The 20,358-nt window shown below is 40.9% G+C and overlaps 1 protein-coding gene across 1 annotated transcript; it reads left to right on the plus strand.

The window, feature by feature from the left end:
* The first annotated feature begins 364 nt into the window (after positions 1–364).
* Positions 365–18,581, plus strand: LOC102794438 (indian hedgehog B protein-like). Its single transcript, XM_006792881.3, has 3 exons — positions 365–1,381; positions 7,577–7,838; positions 16,907–18,581. The coding sequence occupies exons 1-3, from the start codon at positions 1,082–1,084 to the stop codon at positions 17,602–17,604; spliced, it is 1,260 nt and encodes a 419-aa protein (XP_006792944.2). The 5' UTR covers positions 365–1,081; the 3' UTR covers positions 17,605–18,581.
* The last annotated feature ends 1,777 nt before the right edge of the window (positions 18,582–20,358 follow it).

Below are 20,358 nucleotides of genomic sequence, written 5' to 3' on the forward strand. Positions count from 1 at the left end.
AATTCACATTTATTTTCCAGTTTATTGAGTATAATGTATTGTGCACTTTGAGGAGGGGGAAATTACACTGATGATGTAGAAGTTTAAATAACTGATGTATGACATATCACAAACTTGGTGTCCCCGTGCTTGGGGTCCAAGAATCAAACTTGAGCCTTGCTTGGTCTGGTTTAAAGGTAGCTGAGTCACGTGTTCGCTTTTAGTGTGTTTTTGTGTAAGTTGGGGTCTCTGTGTTGTCGAGGTCCCCTTGCTCTCGCTTGGTGTGCTCACAGCTTCGTCGCCCACAGCAGAGCTGTTACCTGCACTGAGGAAGAAGGGGTCATGCGCGCACCTGCGCTCGCCCTCATGCGTCTTGCCTTGGGAACGCGGGTCCAAAGGACAGCGTAAGCGCGCGCCGGCCCTCGCGGGTCTCGTGGCTCTGTGTTTGTTTGTCCTCGGCTCAGGCCCGAGCCGACAATAAACAGATGAAGGCGGCCGCGATGGGAGGAGAGGACAGAGTAGAGGGCAGGTCCAGCAGGGCGCGGTCTCCTTCTCCTCCTTCCGCGGCACCTCGTGTGCACTGTAGCAGGCTTGCTTCCTGACAGCATTTCTGCCAGCCGCCCCGCGCCACAGCGACGCATTGAGAGGAAAACCGAGAGACAGAAACCGCTGCGGGGACACCCCGTGACCGCCGTGTCCAACAGCCTACGCGCCGCGCGCCTCCGCGTCTGTCTCCGAGCCCGTTTCTCACAGCTTCAACGCAGAGGCACAGCTTTGAACCTGCCTGCCAAGATAAACTCACCTCTCCTATTTATGCCCCTGCACTCCGCGTGCACTCGGAACACGCAGTGCGTGAGCAGCGGCGCAGAGGACAGGTTCACTTCTCTCCAGCTGGGCTCCAGCGGCGCACTGGCCACTTTTACGCGCCGGGAATGGCGACTTCTGGGGACTCTGGGATGAGTCCTGCTCTGTTGTCTCCGCTCTAAGATTACAAAGGGGATCCCACGCGTGGAAGGAGGGGACACTCCAACAGAAATACAGCGGAGACATATTGGCCTCCCGCAGTAGGTGGGAGGGGGTGACACGCCGGCCGCCAGGCGGAATGCTGCTCTCGACGCTGGTGACGTGCCTCGCCGGGTGCGCGTTCCTCCTGTCACCGGTCAGCGAGGGGTGCGGACCGGGCAGAGGCAATGGCAAGAGGCGGCCGCCGCGGAAGCTGGTCCCTCTCGCCTACAAGCAGTTCACCCCCAACGTGGGTGAGAAGACGCTGGGAGCCAGCGGGAGATACGAAGGGAAAATTACCCGGAACTCCGAGCGCTTCAAGGAGCTCACCCCCAACTACAACCCCGACATCATCTTCAAGGATGAGGAGAACACAGGTGCAGACCGCCTGATGACGCAGGTAACCCTCCCGGCTGCTGTAGTGCCTTTAAGCCCGACTACAGTCCGGCTCAGAGAGAAGCGGGCATTTGTGCGCAGGAGCTCTGTGCACTTTGCCCCGTCTTTAAACGCGTGGACGCTGTTATCTTGTTGACTCAAAGCTCTTCACCGCAGGAAGAAAAACGGTATTTGCCAACAAAATAATTTTATCACATTCATCCCTTAATGATTTTAAATGAAAAAGATGCGCTTTAAAACATATTTTCTCCAACTTGGCACTGATTTAAATCACAGCAGCAGCTCTATTAAACTTTATCGTCCCTTTTTAAAAATAAATAAAACTACAAGTTTAACTCAGACATTTCTTGGGAGGCTAAGCACGGATTAGCTGAATATAGTCTAAAAGCCCTGCGAAGGCTGAACAGTAGAGGTTGGAATCAGAGGTTCACTGTGGGCAGCTCATGCGTAAAGAAGTGGGCAACCCCTTCTAAAAATGTACGGCGAGCGGTCGCTCTTAATTAAAACACTATGTCCTCTGTTTCTACATCATGTTTTTTTGGTGGAGAAACAGCCAAAAGTCGTATTTGGTTAGAGCCCGGGGTCAAGCGTGTGCTCATGTTTACCGTTTTCGTTTTTAGCCTCACTGGTCGGAGTTAACAGTCGCCTTTTTGGACTGTCAGAAATCTTTATGACACCGTCACTGATGTGGCTTCGCGTGGAATTTATTTGACTCCCTATTTCCCCAGGAATAAAGTATTTATATCTGGCTCTTGTGACCGCGGGCTTCCTCCCTGAGCGTTTGTGTCCACAGACCCACGTGGGGAATGAAAGCGCGCACTCCGGGCTGGAGCTGTCACCTCGCTGTACACGCTGCAAGAAGTAGAGGCTGAACAGACATGTGTAACACCTGCATGAGCGAACGAGTTCTTAACTGAACCCGATTTATAACTGTTATCTACAAAATAACGACACTCGAGCGAATTCTGGAATGAACCATACCAAGTTAATACAGGGCCAATATTGCCGATACCAATACCGATAGCTTTGACCTATAACGGCACCTTATGTAGGTGAGAGCAGTGTGTCATGATGTATGGGAAGTCTTCATTGATTAGCGAATTTAATAACCACGAAATCACTTTTCGTGATTTGTTGTGTTAACTAATTATTGATTTTGTTTTCAACAATAATTAGTTAACACAACAAAAACACACATTTTAGCTTTTTGTAAATTTTAAAACGTTGAAGCTTGAGTTATATTTTTAAATCTCTATAGAAAATTACAATTTAACATCAGTGGGCTGCATGCTGAATGTAGAGGGTAGAAACAAAGAATGGACCCTATTGTACTAGTATCATCCAATACCATCATTGGTATCGACATTGTTGATATTTGCCTTGACCCAGCTGAGGTTTTTTTTTTCTTACTCATGTCACTTTGCCATAAAATTGCTCTAAAGCTCACAGCCTCCTTGGTGTGAGCTTGATTGATGAATTTAAGCCTGTTAAAGGGGACAGGTCTTCTCCAAGCTGGACATTTTTTGCAGCGCGCACTGGGAGCCGCTGCTCGTCACCGGCGCAGACCTGCACACAATTTATGAGCCCTAAGCCGCAGGAGACAGCCTCCTGTTTGTCTTTTACTATTCCGCGTTACTTTTTTGTTTGTTTTCGCAGTGCTCCTGTGCAAAAATAGCCCACTTCACTTGTGCTGAAGCCTTAATTATACGGATTTTTTCCCCTGCCTCTTTAGATTTTATTCCCTTTTTCCTGGGCGCTCCTGAGCTGCTGCATACAGACGCGACTGTTCAGGGGTCGAAGCCGCACTGCAAAAAGTGGCACTTTAAACGATATAAATGCAGTTTTAATGTCATTTAAAAACGTCATGTGTTAAGCTAAGCAAAAGTGCAACACCGTTTTACTCATGCACGATAAATCTGCGCAGATTTTTGCGGATTATTTGGAGCTTTGATGCGTAAAAACTGATACACAAAAAGCGAGACTGTTCTTTAAAAAGTTGATTTTGGAAACATTCACTTGCATTTTAGAACGTTCTTTTCTTCAGTAGTTTTTTTTTTTTTAATCTCTTTCATCCAGCTAAAACAGGACCCACAAGACTAAACAGAACCTTCTCAGACTCTTTTTGGGACACTTTTTGCAGCGCAGAGTTGTGCATAAGCGCATGTTGTCGGTCTGTGCGCCCAGTGTTTGTGCAGCCAGCGGTTTGGTGCTAAAACCGCTCCTACAGAAACCCCCCGTCGATCTGTACACCTTGAAAGGAAAACCAACAAAATCTATCGTCTGATTTATGAAGTTCAGCTCCTTGCTCTGACCGCAGAGAGAAAACACAAGACGTTTTTTAAAAAACCCACACTGAACGCTGTGAAAAGGCATCTGTGGCCACCGAGCCACGAGCTATTCTTATCACAGCCAACATGGGGGAAAAAGACATTTATGGGGTTTAATCCCAGTTTGGAGCCTTAATGGGCCGAGATTCATGAAAGGCTGCATCACTGAGAGACGCTTTCAGGGGCAGCTGGGGAATGACAAGACTGCCTCCAGCCACACAGAGTTCATTTAATAAGATTTCTGCCACTTAAAACCAACAAAATCTCCTTCCATTCAAAACCAGAGCAGATGAAAAAAGTTTGACTGTTTAACCTTTCATTTGATGGCAGTGAGTGTAATCTTGGAGGGCAGATTTTCCATCAGATTTCATGCATGTGCAGTGCACTAGGAATGGAATTATTATGAAATTACTTTAATAGAATAAAAATGTGTTGTTTTGTTGGCAAATTTTGCTTAAAAATCTCCAGTTTGGTCAACAACTTGTATTTATTTGTATTAAAATTGGTGAAAATGTTGTTATTCAAGGCATCGTCCTTCAAGATTGCTTTAAAATCCAATCGTGGAGGAAATAATCGGCCGAACCACTGATGAATGACTCCTGATTGACAGGTTATCAGTCAATTTTGGATTTCTTTCTGACTTTCAATATAAACCTCAATTTATGAACTTTAAAAAGGAGCTTCATGGTGATGGTCATGAAAGAGTTTAGTGAGGTCACACAGAGCAGGAAAGCTGGTGGTCCTCTTCCCATAGACTTCTATACAATCAAGTCTTCTTCTTTTTAATTTTCAACAAAGGGAGTCACCCCCTGGTGGTCATTAGAAAGACTGCAGATTTAAGGCAGGCTTCAGATCCAGAAGCTACTGTATCCTTTATATCATTAAATCTGGTTTTATTAACATTTAAAAGACAAACTCAACATGATCACCGACTGGGAGTCATTAATCACTACAAGTTTGTGATAGATAACCCTCTACGCTGCTCTTGGCTTCACAAACACTAGAAACCACATTAAAACTAAACAGAGCGTATCTGAAATAAATACCACAACCACGACTAAATTAGAGATTTGAAGTTAAACATGCCCACGAGTCTTTGTACTGGCTACTGAGGAAATGTTTCCTCCTTGGAGAAAATGTATCCAGAACTTTTCTCCTCTCTCTGTGTGTGTGTGTGTGTGTGTGTGTGTGTGTGTGTGTGTGTGTGTGTGTGTGTGTGTGTGTGTGTGTGTGTGTGTTTAAAAAAAAAAAAAAAAAAAAAATTAAAAAGAAAATACACATTACTCAATATGAGTAAGTTTTGAAAAAAAAAAACAGTTTTAAGTAAGTTCAATGAATAACAAAGATTCATCCCCAAGTGTCTTTTAAAACAAAACAAAACGAAAAAACCATCAAAACCAACGAGGCCTGGAGTTGGCCAAGCCTGACCTAAAATTTCGACTTATTGATCAGCAATATTAGGTTTTTATTTTTTAATTAATCTTTGTCTTCATTTAATTTTGACTCAATTTAGCTTCAGTTTAGCTTCCTGAATAGATTTTTTTTGGTTTCATTTTAGTTTTTAGTTGGAGTCTTTCAAATAATCATTATAAGCTGGACGTATACTAAAGGCAAGAATCAGGAAAAGTACAGTTATTACAATAAAACAGAACCTTTGAAAGCTGTTGACTCAGAGTCTTGTAGACATCTAGAGTCCCAATAAACACGTCTAACCTTCCCTCATCAGTAACTTTTAAATAAAATCTTTATCAAAGAAATGGTAAAACTAAGTATATTTCCTCTGTACTTTTTAAGTTTTATTTTAGTTTGTTTGCCAAGTTCACAAAATCATGTCAGCTAGTTTTATTTGTTTTTCCCAAAAGTCTGGTTAACTTAAATATAAACAAAAACTAAAGTGTTTTTTCAGATCTAGTTTTAGTTTTCACAAAGAGGAGACTGTATATAAAAGATGGACACAATGACCACAGTGTCATGTAGTTTGACGATTCAATGTTTGCCTTTTGGACTCTGTTGTTCTTGCTTTTATGCAACCAGATGATAATGTTTGGGTAAAAAAGGTGACTTACTAGGTTATCAAACTAAGTTAACAAGCTGTATCACATGGACAGAGAGTACCGACTTCTTGGACAGTCTGTTTGTACAGTCCACTAATAATGCAAACTTTAAGCCTTAATGCAATCTGAACTGGTGAGTTTGATTGATCGATCGATAGATCTCCTTCTCTACAGTTGTCATGAAGTGGGAAACTAAAGCTGTCCACATGTATTTTTTTAACAAAGATTTTCTATGATTGTTTTGAAAAAACAATACCCCACGCAAAAATGTAACAAGGCGACATCAAGCAATGTCAGTAGTATGCCAAAACGGGTGGTGATGTAACCCTTACTGAATAGAAGTATTAGGCCATCAAAAGTCCACAAACAGTAACATAGCTCACAGTCTGACATCAGAAAGAAGATAAAGGCATGCACCTTTCACTCCACGTGTAAAAGCATTAATTTCTGAAAGTTTTCACCCTGGAAGTTTTTCAAAATCTCCCTTTTCACAGCATTTACACAGGAAAAAGCTCTTTTTTTACCAAAAGACCTCTTCACATATCCAAACGCACCAACTCTTCAGACTAAACCTGTTTTGTTTTTTGTAGCAGGATGTAAACATGTTTATTTCTGCTGTAAAGCTTTGCTTAAGCTTCATAAAAAACCCAACCCAAATCCTCTTCAGGCCAGTAAGTGTCACAGCTGAAACCCGTCTATGAATTGGCCTCTGGTGACATCTGGAATTGGTTTACGCGTTAATAATCAAAAATATTCATCCTTAAATTAGGATCTTTAATTATCAGCCTCTTATAGTTGTGTTTTTAATTTTCTATAATTTAACCTCCTGGGACCTGGCATGCACATATGTGGTCATCACATTTTGGGTTGTCTAGATCAAAATACAAAATTTTGCTCTACAAGGGTCTGATTTGCACTTAAGAGGACATTATACTTCCACTGTTCTATTGCAAGTTTAAACAAATGTCCTCATATGTGGATCTCATTTTTCTCTGAAACAAAAAAGAAAAAAACTGGTAACTCTTTGTTTTAACATTCATCAGGTGCCAATCAGCACAAATAGCAAAGAGTAATTAAAAAAGCATGCCATGAAAGAGTTCGGTGTTAGGAGGTTAATGTGACTAAAAATGTTCAAAAATTAGGGGTTTAAAAAAAATGAAATGGGGGGAGGAATATCTAAAATTCCTTAATTTTTGTCCATCTTTAAGTCTTTGACTGCTGTTAGTTACATTTACTCACAGTGAGACCAGGACTAGTGCCTGTCTGAGAGGTTATCCAAGACGCCGTGACTGCTGCCCTGACAATGCAGCTCGGGTGTGGATTAGATAAACGGGGCAGACTGGAAGGTGAGATTTGTGTATGCCGGAGCAATGGGAGGGGAGGGGTCCTTCAATAGGCCCTCTCACCTCCTGTTTGCTCACCCTGACCAGACTCCAGGTTTAGAGGGACGCTGAGGACCTCTTGTTCTTGTAGCCGCCACCACATGTCACCCCCACCCAGCCACCCTGTAACCTCACAGTCCCCCCCTCCATCCGTCATAGCCTCCCTCCTCCGTTAGCTCACCACAGAGAGCAAACACCGGGCTGAGCTGGGACAGCAGGCTGGAGCCACAGACAAGGGGGAGAGGGGTGAGGCAAAGGGGGTTTGGTGAAGTCCACGAGAGAAGGGGTCTTTGTAAAGAGTCTGTGTTTTCCTGGTTGGTTTTAAAGCTGCGCAGCAGCAGAGGATGAGGCTTCAGTCCCCAAAGAACAAACACATTCACATAAAAAGTGCAAATATATTGATCCAGAAACGTCCTGTGTGCCTCCTCTGTTGCAGCGCTGCAAAGACAGGCTGAACTCTCTGGCCATCTCGGTGATGAACCTGTGGCCCGGGGTCCGGCTACGGGTCACCGAGGGCTGGGATGAGGACGGCCACCACTCGGAGGAGTCGCTGCACTACGAGGGCCGGGCAGTGGACATCACCACGTCGGACCGGGACAGGAACAAGTACGCCATGCTGGCACGGCTGGCAGTGGAGGCTGGATTCGACTGGGTCTACTACGAGTCCAAATATCACATCCACTGCAGTGTCAAGTCAGGTGAGCGAGCGCGCCAAATCACAAGAAGTAAGAAGCAAGGTGTTCCAGAAACATGGATAATATTAATATGTGTCTACAACAGGGGTGTCAAACATGAGGCCTGGGGGCCACAACAGGCTCACCAAAGGGTCCAATCTCGACCCCTGGATGACTTTGGAAAATGTGAAAATTGTTAATGAGAAGAGCATAAATTTTTAACCGTTAGCTGTGTATTGTGTCAGTTTTACGCTTATTACTCACCAAACTAACATCACCCACACCCTGTTAGACACTAAAGCAAAGAAGCACTGGACTAACCATAGAAACATTAAAAAACAGGAGTTGAAGGGTTTTTTTTAATGTTAGTATTCAATTAAATACCAAAAAAGTTATGTTTTTTTTTATTTTTAGGAGTCCATTAGTTAACAGAAAAGTTATTTTTTTGTAGTAAGTTTTCTATTAACTAACAAAAAACGTTCACTTTTTTTATTGTTAGTTGTCACGTAGTTGTCGCGTAACAGAAAAGTTCCTGTTTTTTTTTATTTTTAGTTGTCTGCAGTAAGTAATTAAAATGTTCTGTTAATTACATTAATTACAACATCTGCCAGTACTTTTCTTGTAACTTTACACTTACAAGAAAAGACATGCTTCCAGAGATATAAGGTAAACAATTGAGAGGCAGTGACTTTTGTAGTCGTATCCACTTGGGACCAGATGGAGTTTGACACCCTGGGACCTAGAAGCAGGTAGTTATTTCAGCCATTTATTCATGTACTGAGATTTCAGGCACCCTCTAGGTAAATTGCATGTAATTTTACTGCAGTGTTGTTAATAAAGCTTAAACTGCTCTATTTGGATTAGCTCTGGCAGCACAAAAATGTCCAAATGCAAGGATTCATATAATCGGTAGTGACTTCTGAAGCGCGGTGAAGTCTTTTATGCTTTAATCAAATATAAACTAAAGAAATCTAAATGTTTAAATACTCAAAGAAAACAGGATCATTTTTATTTCCTAATGACGTTAAATCTTTTTAAGACATTTCACAGTGAGCCACATTTTTTCACTTTTAGACCTCACAGAAAGGAACCGTGTTGAGTACACTGCGAGGTTTGAAGGTTTTGTTTTTCAGCCTCCAGTCATGGCAACTAGTGATGCCACAGACACGATTAACTCAAAGTGCTTGGTGAAGGTTAGAAAACGTTTGTGGTTTTGGTTAAATATTGTTCAGAAAGTCAACAAAACCATCGTCTTCCCCTGAATGATTTTGTAGCTTGAAGCTGAACTCTTTCACGCTTGGGGGCAAATCTTCTAAAGCCTACAAATGCTTCATGAAAGCCAAGCGAGGTGTTATCCTTCTCTTTTTTTCAGTCTTTGTGTGAGCAGAAATGTAAAAATGCAAATACTAGGAATTGTTTTGTCAAGATATTTTTTTTTAAAAAGAAAATGGACTCTAGATTTCTTGAAAACTGATTTCTCATATGTGCATCTGCTTTGCTTTACTTTCACTCTTCTGTCTTTGCCCACTAACTGTTTTATTGCATCTAAATTAGGCACTATCTCTTACACTCTGTGTCTTCTTCAGTTTATCTCACAACAACCACTCACCTTAGGCTTCCTCAAATAACTCATCTTCGAGTTGTCTGTGGCTTTCTAGCTCTACTCACTCAGCAGCCACCTCATCTGAACTTAATACAGCCGCACACATCTGGTTACCTAACTCTTTACCGCTTGGATGCCTGCTGGGGGTAAAGCTAGTTTCTATTTTCTGAACTGAGCGGTTTATGTTATATTTTAGGCCTGCTTCTAGAACAGGAATTATGCAGGACGTCTGCCTCTGTAGCTTAGGCAGAGATCTCCTTGGAAAAAAAAAACCTGGGAAAACATATTCTAATGGTCGTCAAACCAGGTCTGTATTGATATATTTTGAAGTGTCAAGACTTGACATTAAGGGTTCATGGGCGGTCGTCAAATTTTGTCTTTATGGGGGAAAGAATTAAGAAGACTAAAATTCATATTTGTTTCATCTTATCTACAAAACAAAACATGATCAAAATGATTTGCAGTGGTCCAGAGGTGCACAAGGAGGTGACCTTGAAGAGGTTAATGGGCAAATTTAAACCAGGTTTCTATTTTTGTGGGATGAACTTTTTTGATTAAACCACCTGCAAACAAAATGTCAGTCTTAATTCACAGTTACCTCCATACGGAGCCCCGCAGGGGACATGGGAGAAAAAAAAATTAAGACGGACTTTTGCGAGATCTCGCAAAAGCTTTGCGAGATCTTGCAAAACTAACTCGGGATCTCGCAAAACTTTTGCGAGATCTTGCAAAACAAACTCGGGATCTCGCAAAACTTTTGCAAAACTTTTGCGAGATCTCGCAAAACAAACTCGGGATCTCGCAAAACTTTTGCGAGAGCTCGCAAAAGTTTTAGCTGCATTCTTCCCATTAGCTTGAAGCTTCGAGCTATCGGGAGGTCGAGACCTACTACAGCCGGGAGGAACACCGCTTTCCCGGCACATCGTGCCTCGACCTCCCGGTCGGCTTTGAGCCAGCATCCGAAGAATGCGGCTAAAACGTTTGCGAGATCTCGCAAAAGTTTTGCGAGATCCCGAGTTTGTTTTGCGAGATCTCGCAAAAGTTTTGCGAGATCCCGAGTTTGTTTTGTGAGATCCCGAGTTTGTTTTGCGAGATCCCGAGTTAGTTTTGCGAGATCTCGCAAAACTTTTGCGAGATCTCGCAAAACTTTTGCGAGATCTCGCAAAAGTCCGTCTTAATTTTTTTTTCTCCCATGTCCCCTGCGGGGCTCCGTACCTCCATAAATGGCAGGTTTGGGGAAAAAAACAGGCGTCTGTATGCTGCGTTTTGGAAACTGTGGACACAGAGAACTGGAAACTCAACATACATGAAGGGCGTGTGCATAGTTGGCGCATTGGAACATTGCGTTCTCCATAGATGAGTCTGCCTTGTCACAAAATTTGTAATCATAAGTAATATTACAAAAGTATTAAAAAAATGTAAGGACACAAATGGACCCTAGCAGACTTACAAAAACTGCAAAAAAACTATAACTTACCTAAAAAAGTCAAAGGATAATATTTTGCAATCAGAAATCTTAGTTCGGAAACCTGATTTCCTAAAGGTTTTTCAAAGTTCTTCTATGCACAATTGTCTGCTTTTTTACTCATTTTCATTCCATTTCTTGAAATGGAGACTTTATGATAAATGTTTTTTGTTGTAAAGCTACTTAACACTGAGCTATGAATCGTTGAAGCAAAAAAAAAAGGTTCCTAACTCAATGGATGAACCCGTGTTGTGTCTACACTTACCAAAAAACGTAGCAAAGAATCAATTTTATATTGTATCTTACGACACTTTGTTGCTAGCAGCCTGTCACAAAAATACATAGTTAAATACATAGTTTGTTCTTATTTCTTTAGTTGAATCTATGAAAAAAAGTCTCACAGGTATTAAACAGTATCTTTTCACCGAAAAGGTGACTTCAAAGACACATCACATACAGATTTGAGTGTCTCATTGGGGAAAAAACATTAAAATGAATCAGAACCATACATATAAACTTTACATTTAAATTAAATGTAACTTACTTAGCTTTTAGAAAGTATCTCTCATCTTTTGCTCCTGTCCTCTCTCTCCAGCACCACATTAATATTCCCCTAATGTAACGTTAGCTCATAAGCATATTTTGACTTAAACTGAACGGGGACAGCTTGTGTGTTTGCTGACATTTGTTCACATTCAGTAGGTGCGACCACAGCTTTATGGACTTTTGCATGAAAGAAGAGGAGACCATAAATTGCCTGACAGACTATTCATCATTTATTACTGAGCTGTAATGTTAAATGCTGTCCACAAATATCTGATAGATGGACTACTGAGACCTCGTAGTGCTTTACTTCACTGCACCAAGAAACAGTGAAGAAAAGCAGCTAATTAACCTACCTGAACTTTTTAGTTCGCATGCCAAGCTTTCTTGAAAACTTTTAGGTATTTTTTGCTGGAAATGCAACTCGTAATACTTGACTCCATCAGGATGTACAGAGAAGAGACTGCACGTTCTCATCATGGTTCAAACTTCTCCACATAGCCACTGTTCTCAGGGTGTCTGTTATGAAAAGTTACAGTTAAAAGTAACACAGATGTGCTGAGAGTTGCACCCTCTTGTTAAAATGCATCCACTTTAAACCCCCAGTGACACATTTTACACTGAGTGGTAACTAAGATTTTCCTTTTCTTTCTCCCTTTTCCAACCTTACCTCTCTTTTCCCTTCCTCTTTCTCCTGCTCCTCTCTTCTTCCCTCCCAGATCGGGTTGCGAGGGCCCAGAACTTGACTTGATCAGAAGGGCAACCAATCAAGTTGGTATTTTTTTTTTTCATGTTTTTGATTTCTTCTTCTTCTTTTTTCTCCTAATTTTCTTCAAAATTCTTCAAAAATATAACAAAGAAAAGAAACTGGGAAGATGAACTCTTTGACAACAAACACCCCTGCCCCCCAAATCCCTTTAAATGCAATTAAAAGCGGGGCAGCAACAAGAGGAAACAACCACTAGAGGGCAGCAAAGTGCTGGACCGCTATAGATGAAAGACTGGACTGAAAAAAAGGGGGGTGGACGTGAGAAAAGGAGGAAACGGAGGGATTGATGGAGCATTTTAACTCCTACTGATGCACATTTCACCTCATACTTGAGCTGTTCCCACTGTGCTCATATCATGAAGCAGTTAGGAAGGTAATATTTTGGGTGAAAGACGTGGACTTTTTTGTTCTTTTATTGTTCTCAGTATAAGGTACGCTCAACAAATGATAGAAAATTCAGAATAGATATATCATGAGATTACTGAAACTAGAAAAGGTATAGTTTGTTTTTACGTTTAGCTACACTGATTCCATATTTAGCCAAAACTTTCACCACAAATTATACTTAATTATTTACCCTTCTCTTCGCTAACACTACTGTTTTTACTTTCAGCTCACAATTTACATCATTATCCCACGTTAACGTTCAAAATTGCTCATCAAGTTTATTTAAAATCTTAAAGCAGAGGTATTATTTTGGATTTCCTGTCATGGCAGTTTTCTATATTACAGAATTTAGTCTTGAATAAAGAGCAAGACAAGATAGAGCAACATGTGTGATGTTTTTAGTCTGGAAAACATGAACGAGTACAAGGTTCACGTTTTGAAATTACTAGAATCAAAATGTATAATTTTAAAGTCATAATTAGGACAGAAGTGGTTAAAAAAAATTCAGAGGTTATGAAAAAAATGTAAAAAAAAAAAAAATGTATTAAATAAATACTGAATTAAACTTACATACTGATCCACAAATATAAGCTGTCAAGTCAACATTTTGTCTTATTTATTTCAAATGTTTTGGGTTACTAACAAGCTACAAATTAATTTTACTTGCTTTTTCAAAAGTGTGTTACCAAGCAGTTTAGTCTAAGAAATGGTTGTTTCTTTATTTCAAAAGTCAGGATATGACTGGCTGGTTTTCTTGCTCTGCCCCTTCCTCCTTCAGGTGACTTATCTTATCACTTGGCCTTGGCTTTCCTACCTTCTCCAAATATTTATCCCCAGATAGACTTGAGCCCTCAGGGGTTACTTTCAAGTGCCTGAACTCATTGCCACGAACACAATCTGGGCTGGGGACACATGTACGACCCAACATGCACCTTTATGAAGGAGGTTGTGTTTGTCAGGCTGGTTATTGTTCTTTTATGTTCAGCGATTGAAAGGAAAGAGTCAATATTTGGCTAAAGGGAGGTGGAGAGATTTATTATGTTATCAAGCACTTTAGTATGGAAGTTTATTACTGCCCCCCAAAACCTGCACATGCAACACGATTGGGAGTTAGAAATGTAATAAAAAAAACAAAAACAAACAGTTATAGTTAAAAATAGGACAGTGAGGTGGTGAGTTACAATTATGAATTTATAAATCCAAATTGTAAAAATAAATTGTACCTAAGTAGCTTAACAATTTGGGTTATTAGTAGTTTGTTTTTTTTTTTTGGGGGGGGGGGGGGGGGGGGGTTCAAGGAAAGACAAAAACAATGACCTCATGGGTCTAAACTATGAGACTGATCCGAAGTGTTAGATATTAAATACATTTTTACTCAAAACTATAAGACGTTAGATTAAAAGTGTTACTTCTAAAAGCCAATTTTGTGCTGTTTATTCAAATGTATAACAAATCCTGAAGGTATTTGTGTCTCTGATTTTAACCAGCTGCCTTTCATTTGCCAAGCAAATGTGTTAAACACTAACTATGGAGCCACCAGCTGAAAAATAACATAACATATTAAGACTAGGGGTGCAACGATACACAAAATTCACGGTTCGGTTCAATACTTTGGTGTCAGGGTTCAATATTTTTTTGATACAAAAAAAATGTTCATGCCTTTTTAATTTGTCATTTATTAAATTTTCACGGCACATTCTGCACCACATCTCTGTGCGTTCATCATTTGTTTGAAGCCAGCTCACCTCCTGTAACCACTTTTCCGAGAATACGCGCTTCTTTTATGATTCGGACTCCTTCTGACATTTCTTTGGAGGTGGAGGAACATCACAGTAATTGCTTAAAGGAGCTTCTTCGACATCTTTAAGAGTTCTAAACAAATGTCTGTCCTCCTCCAGAAAATCTTATGTACACAAACACGCGTTGCAACTTCTTACCTTGTGCGCGTTTTTTATTTTGACAGCGAATGCGGACCTGCGGACCTGCGGACCACTTATGTGCAGCCCTGGTTATTTAGCTCGTCATATTGCAGCCACAGAAATTCTTTTGTCCATGAAACCATAAAGCTGCACTTTCTTTTTGCCTTATAGTCTGATTTGTCATAACTTTTCCGTTTTGTGGTAAGCTTTTCTTTGGCTGTCACGTCTTCACCCTGACCTGTCTTATTTGGCTCAGCAGAACTAAAATATATATCCTGCTGCTTTTACACACGCACTCACATAACGCTCAGCGATTCTCTGCGCGATCAACCTCTCACATGTTTAAGCTGCGGGAGATTTCACTTGTCATGTTTGCATAGTAAGCTAACGATTGATAAGACGATGTCAGAGGAATTGGTGCGCAAATTATCATCACTCACCAATCAGTGCTGTCGCTCTCTATACACAGTTTACGCGATTGCAAAGTGAAAGCAAAGAACAAGCGCAAATTCAAACGCGATTTCAATATGTCACATATTGACAGTGGCTCACCGATGCCAATAACATAATTACCCAGCTACATTTCCAAAAGAATGCAAAAGCATTGACATATATTTTTCCTTCCTACGATAGGCCGACGGGCAGGGCAGAGATAGATTTTGGTAGCCCGACTGGAAAAATCGCTAGCCCCGGGACGTCGGGCTAGCGATTTTGCGAGCCCTGTATCTGATTGAGGAATCACTCATCTTTGGAAAAGAGAGTTTATTACAGAGAAATGGCTCTTTCCAAAATAAAACCTATACTATACGCTTCTTCTGGGCTATATTCTCAGCAACATATTAAACATATCAGGTCCCCATAAGGAGAATCATGTGCTAACGGCTGTCTAAATGACTCGGGTAAAGTTTGTAGCATGCGTGCTTGTTGTTTTTGTCTGCTTCCACTTGTCTTTGCACTAGGATGATGTCGGCGTAAATGTGCAGTCATATTCGTTGTGTTCCCACTAGTGCTGTCAGCGTAAATCTCGTTGTGACGAGAATGACGAAATGACGTTAAAGCCACAACACGGCAAATCTCCGTTAACGAGCTACTGCGGATCGCCCCGTGCGTGGGGCTGGACGGCCAACAGCTAACTGCGCTAACACACTAGTTCCCACCCATGTAATTGAGCATTGCTGGCACATCCAACATACTGTTTTACTTTAGTCCATGACGTGCTTTCCTTCAGGGTCATACCTCACATGAAAACCAAAATAGTTCCAAACGCCACATCTGAATGAGTGTGGGGGAGTTTCAATTTGCCATGTTGCAACTAGCCTAGCTTCTGTCTTGCTAGCTTGCCCTGCGCTCAGTGAATCTGTGTTCGACTACTCCGCCTAGGCTGCACTGTCGAGCGCAGATCCACTGACCACTCAACACAGACAGCACCGTCAGAAGGAAAGTTGATAAAATAAATTAAAAATTTTGTATTGTTCGATACATATGCGTACTGAACCGAAAGCACTGTATGAACGGTTCAATATCGATACGAGTATCGTTGCACCCCTAATCAAGACATAAGTCATTACTATGAGGTAAGGTTCGAATTATGTTTTTTGCAAATATTTTATTAACAGAAAATCTCAAACATTTATTGGCATCTTTAGTCTAAAAATTGTGTCAAACTTTGGGATTGTGAGTGTGATAAATAATGTAAAAAAATAAATAAATAAAAACATTGTTTATAAGATGTTGTTTTTTTAAATTAAAAATATTGTTCATAATGAAATGTAGTCCCTCACACAAAAGAAAATATGCTTTTTTTGTTGTTGTTTTTTTACAATAAAATTTGAAATTATGGAAAAGCATTTTAAAAACTTGTGTTGTAAATGAAGATTTTTATCTTGATAATGCAGGTTAACAAAATATCTTCACTTTCTTTCAAAATATCAGAAGCTTTCACCTTTTCTTTCAAATATATAATAAAAAAAAATAAAAAATTACGAGCCCGACACGAAACCCGACGTATTAGCTAAGGTCCCTTTACTACAGTTCGGACCTGTTTTATATACCCGCAGAATAGTTTTCTATACGAGATCGCTGCAAAAAGTGCAGGCTTACCTAATGTCCAACCTACTGTTACTCATTTTATATTACGATTTAAAAATCTAGTTCGTGTTGGTATGGCGAGTGACCTTCAGTAATAGTAATAAATCACACAGCAATAGTACATTCATGTAGTTATAAAAAGCTTGATAATATATTAAGTAATCCAAAGTATTCAGAATACGTTACTCTCATTGAGTAACGTAATGGAATACAGTACTACATACATTTTGGGGCATGTATTCTGTAATCTGTAGTGGAATACATTTTAAACACTGTCCAAACCTGATGGCTATCTTTTATCTCTGTCTCTGTCTTCAGACCACTCAGTGGCGGCTAAGTCTGGAGGTTGTTTCCCTGGTGAGGCCTTGGTCATATTGGAAAATGGAAGTCAGAAGCCCGTCAGCGATCTGCGACCCAGTGAGCGAGTCCTCGTCTCGTCAGGCAGTGATGGTAGCGGTGAACTTGTGTTCAGTGAGGTCCTGACTTTCCTCGATCAGGACCCCAAGACCCGGAAACTCTTTTACACCCTGCAGACTGAAGCTGGGGCTCAGCTCTCACTCACTGCCGCCCACCTGATATTTGTATCCAAAGAGAACTGCTCAGAAGGGACGGTGCCAGCCTACAATGCCCTCAGGACTGTGTACGCCAGCGATGCCCAGCCGGGACAGTGTGTGCTGGTGTCAGAGGGTAAAGCGGGACAGAAGCACAGGGAGGGGCGTCTGTCTCGGATCAGCCGGGTGACAGTAAAGGAGATGAAAGGGGTGTTTGCACCGCTGACCCAGCAGGGGACGGTGGTGGTGGACGGGGTGGTGGTGTCCTGCTACGCAGTGGTGGACCAGCACTCCCTTGCTCACTGGGCCTTTGCCCCACTCAGGCTGATCCACAGCTGGACTCGGACCACTGGGGGCCACAGTGATGGGATCCACTGGTACTCGCAGCTTTTACACTGGCTGGGGAGGAAGTTGTTGGACTCAGGACGCCTCCACCCGCTGGGCGTGGCTCAGGACAACAGGTGAGGAAGCTGAACTGCAAAGTAAGAGCCAAATAAGACCCTAATGAACTTCCTGCAGCGATGGGAGACATTTGGCTTCCTGCTGAGGCCTGATGGGAAGTAATAAAAAAACTCGAAGTGACACAGATGAGACCAAATGAACATTCAGATTTAAAAAACTGCACAAACAAATGTTTTTTTTTTGTTTGACATTTATATTTGTAAAACACTATGAAGCAATAATCCCTTAAAACATCCTTATTTAACTCTAAAAACACGTAAATTTAAAAAGCCATTAATTATAAAATTAAGACAATGGTAAGGTTGACATGAGTCTCCCTTAAATTGGTTGGTTATATGTTGGTGGGTCAAGATACTTATAGGTTGAAAATGATTATAATTTTAGAGGTTTCTACTTTGAAAGCTGTTTATGGTAAACTGTTGATATTTTCTGGATTATGGGAATTTTAATGTGATTTTTAAACAACACAACAAACCCCATGAGGGGAAAAAAGTAAGGTATTTTAAGGGTTTCCTTTAAGATACTGTTAAAATACAGACATATATTAAAAAGACTTGTAACCATTAAACATAGTTTTAGAAATAGAAAAGTTATTTGGTTTTATTAACGTTTTGAAGGGGTTTTAGCATCCTGTAATTTGAGATAATCTCTTAATTTATCCCATAATTTGCCCTTAATCTGATGTAAACCTCGAAACTCCCTGATTACGGAAATTGTATCTGTCTTCACCTGACCCCAAACCAAACCTCTAACCCAGAAAAACTCCTTTTTTGTTAATTGATGGATGTTTCCAGTTTTCAAATGAGCTACTCCTACTACACTATGAAATCTGGGCAGATTAGTGTGAGATTTAAGGTGTAATTTTAAGGGATTTTGTTTCATAGTGGAGCCTGGGAAAGGGTTGGGGTGGAGGGCTGTGCTCTTTGTAAAAGGACAAAATGTATTTTTTTTCTCCAACACATGTACTTTCCTGCTTTAATACAGAGATTTTAGAATGAATAATAGAATGTATTTATGATATTATTTGTTTACAGAAAATCTAATAATGTTTATGAAGTTATTATTATGGGAAAAGAGATATTAAAAAGATTTATTTTTGAAATTAAATTATATGGAAATGAGCCGAGTGGTGCTGCCTCATTTCTGTCCCTGTGACTATATTCTAAAGTGGGTTACAAGCTGCGGTCCAAGTGAGCAGGGTATTTTTGACATGGCGACACAGAAGTGAAACTGAAATGTTTCAGAAAAACAAAACAAAACAAAAAATAATATATTACTAGGCTCAGTGTTATTAGCCCCCTTGAAAAACTGACCTGACCTGGGGATTTTCTTCTGATTTACACAGGGTATAAAAACAAAGTTGTCACAGTGTTTCCAAGTGTCAAGAACTGAAATGAGAAGTATCATCAGAAAAGCCTGGCAGAGGTAGGAATCAAAGGATTTCAAGGACTGTGACAAGAAAACTAGTGACAGATGTGTCTAAAAAAAAAAAAAAAAAACCCACGAGGGAATGTTTTACCCAAGTCAGGAATTGTAGTTTCAAATAAGACAATCAAACAACCCTGCATAGACCAAAAAAAGACTCACGTCTGCAGAAGACACACCATCACTTACGTATGCTAAGGACAACCTGGAGAAAGAATATACATACTGGAAGCTCATTCTTTGGTCAGATTAGACAGAGCTTAGGGCACTGCTAATGTTTGAAGAAAGTGTAGTGAAGCACCAGCACAGTGGTGGGAGTATTATGCTGTGGAGATGCTTCAGCATGTCTGGAACTGAGAATCTTGTCAAGGTGGCAGGAATCATGAAGAAAGAAGGAGATGTGGCGATTTTGAAAGAAAATATCCAGCATACAGCAGCAAAACTGGGTCTGGGCCGTAGCTTTGTCTTCTAACATGACAGCAAACCAAAACTTAAGCTGCTCCTGGTGAAGAAAGACCTACAGGAGACCAAAGTGAACGTTACTGACTGGCCTGGACAAGGAATCACAGTGGGGTGAACTTGAAGACCAAGGTCCCTCAAGAAATTCCGTTTTTGATTAATTTAATCTGGAGACGTGTTTCATGAATTTTCCTTTGCCGCTGCAAATGCGAGCTCTGTGTTGTCATTCATGTATTTCTGCCTCTGGAAGCATATTTTCTTTTAGGTCGAGCTGAGGTTTACTGTAAACTCATCAGTTTATGCCTCCAAAAATCTAGAGATCCATTTAGATCCTTCACTTGAGTGCTGACCTAAAACCTGTTCCTCTATTAACATGTGAAAAATATGCAAATGTGCACAGGATTTTAATTTGAGTGATCCATGTGTTCTTTGGTACTGATCAAACTTGTGTCCCTGATAAATTGCCAATAATATTTGACTGCCGAGGTCTCACAGAATAGCATGGTGGTGCAGCGGTTAGCACCATCGCCTCACAGCATGAAGGTCCGGTCCTTTTCTGTTTGGAGTTTGCATGTTCTCTGCAGGTAATCTGTCTTGTTTCCTCAGACATGCATAGAGTTAGGTTAACTGGTGTTTCTAAATGATAAAATTATAGACTGTGGTAGCCCTGTGATGAATTGGTGACCTTTCCAGAGTGTACACCACCTCTCGCCTTCTGACAACTGGGATAAGCTCCAGAAGAAAATGGATGGATGGATGCTGAGGTCTCAGTATTCCAATCTTCATGTGCATTTATCCTGTACTCTGAGCTCTTGGATTACCAGGGTGTAAACAGGTTTTCAAACTCTGATATGATGCCCTTTGCCATCCTGA

Source organism: Neolamprologus brichardi, chromosome 23 (assembly GCF_056152115.1).
Source record: "Neolamprologus brichardi isolate AB-2024 chromosome 23, ASM5615211v1, whole genome shotgun sequence".
In the NCBI taxonomy this organism is placed as follows: domain Eukaryota; kingdom Metazoa; phylum Chordata; class Actinopteri; order Cichliformes; family Cichlidae; genus Neolamprologus; species Neolamprologus brichardi.

Coding starts and splice junctions, on each gene's coding strand:
- LOC102794438 (XM_006792881.3), top strand. CDS start 1,082: ATGCTGCTCTCGACGCTGGTGACGTGCCTCGCCGGGTGCGCGTTCCTC. Junction 1,382..7,576: donor CAGACCGCCTGATGACGCAG/GTAACCCTCCCG, acceptor CCTCTGTTGCAG/CGCTGCAAAGACAGGCTGAA. Junction 7,839..16,906: donor CCACTGCAGTGTCAAGTCAG/GTGAGCGAGCGC, acceptor CTCTGTCTTCAG/ACCACTCAGTGGCGGCTAAG.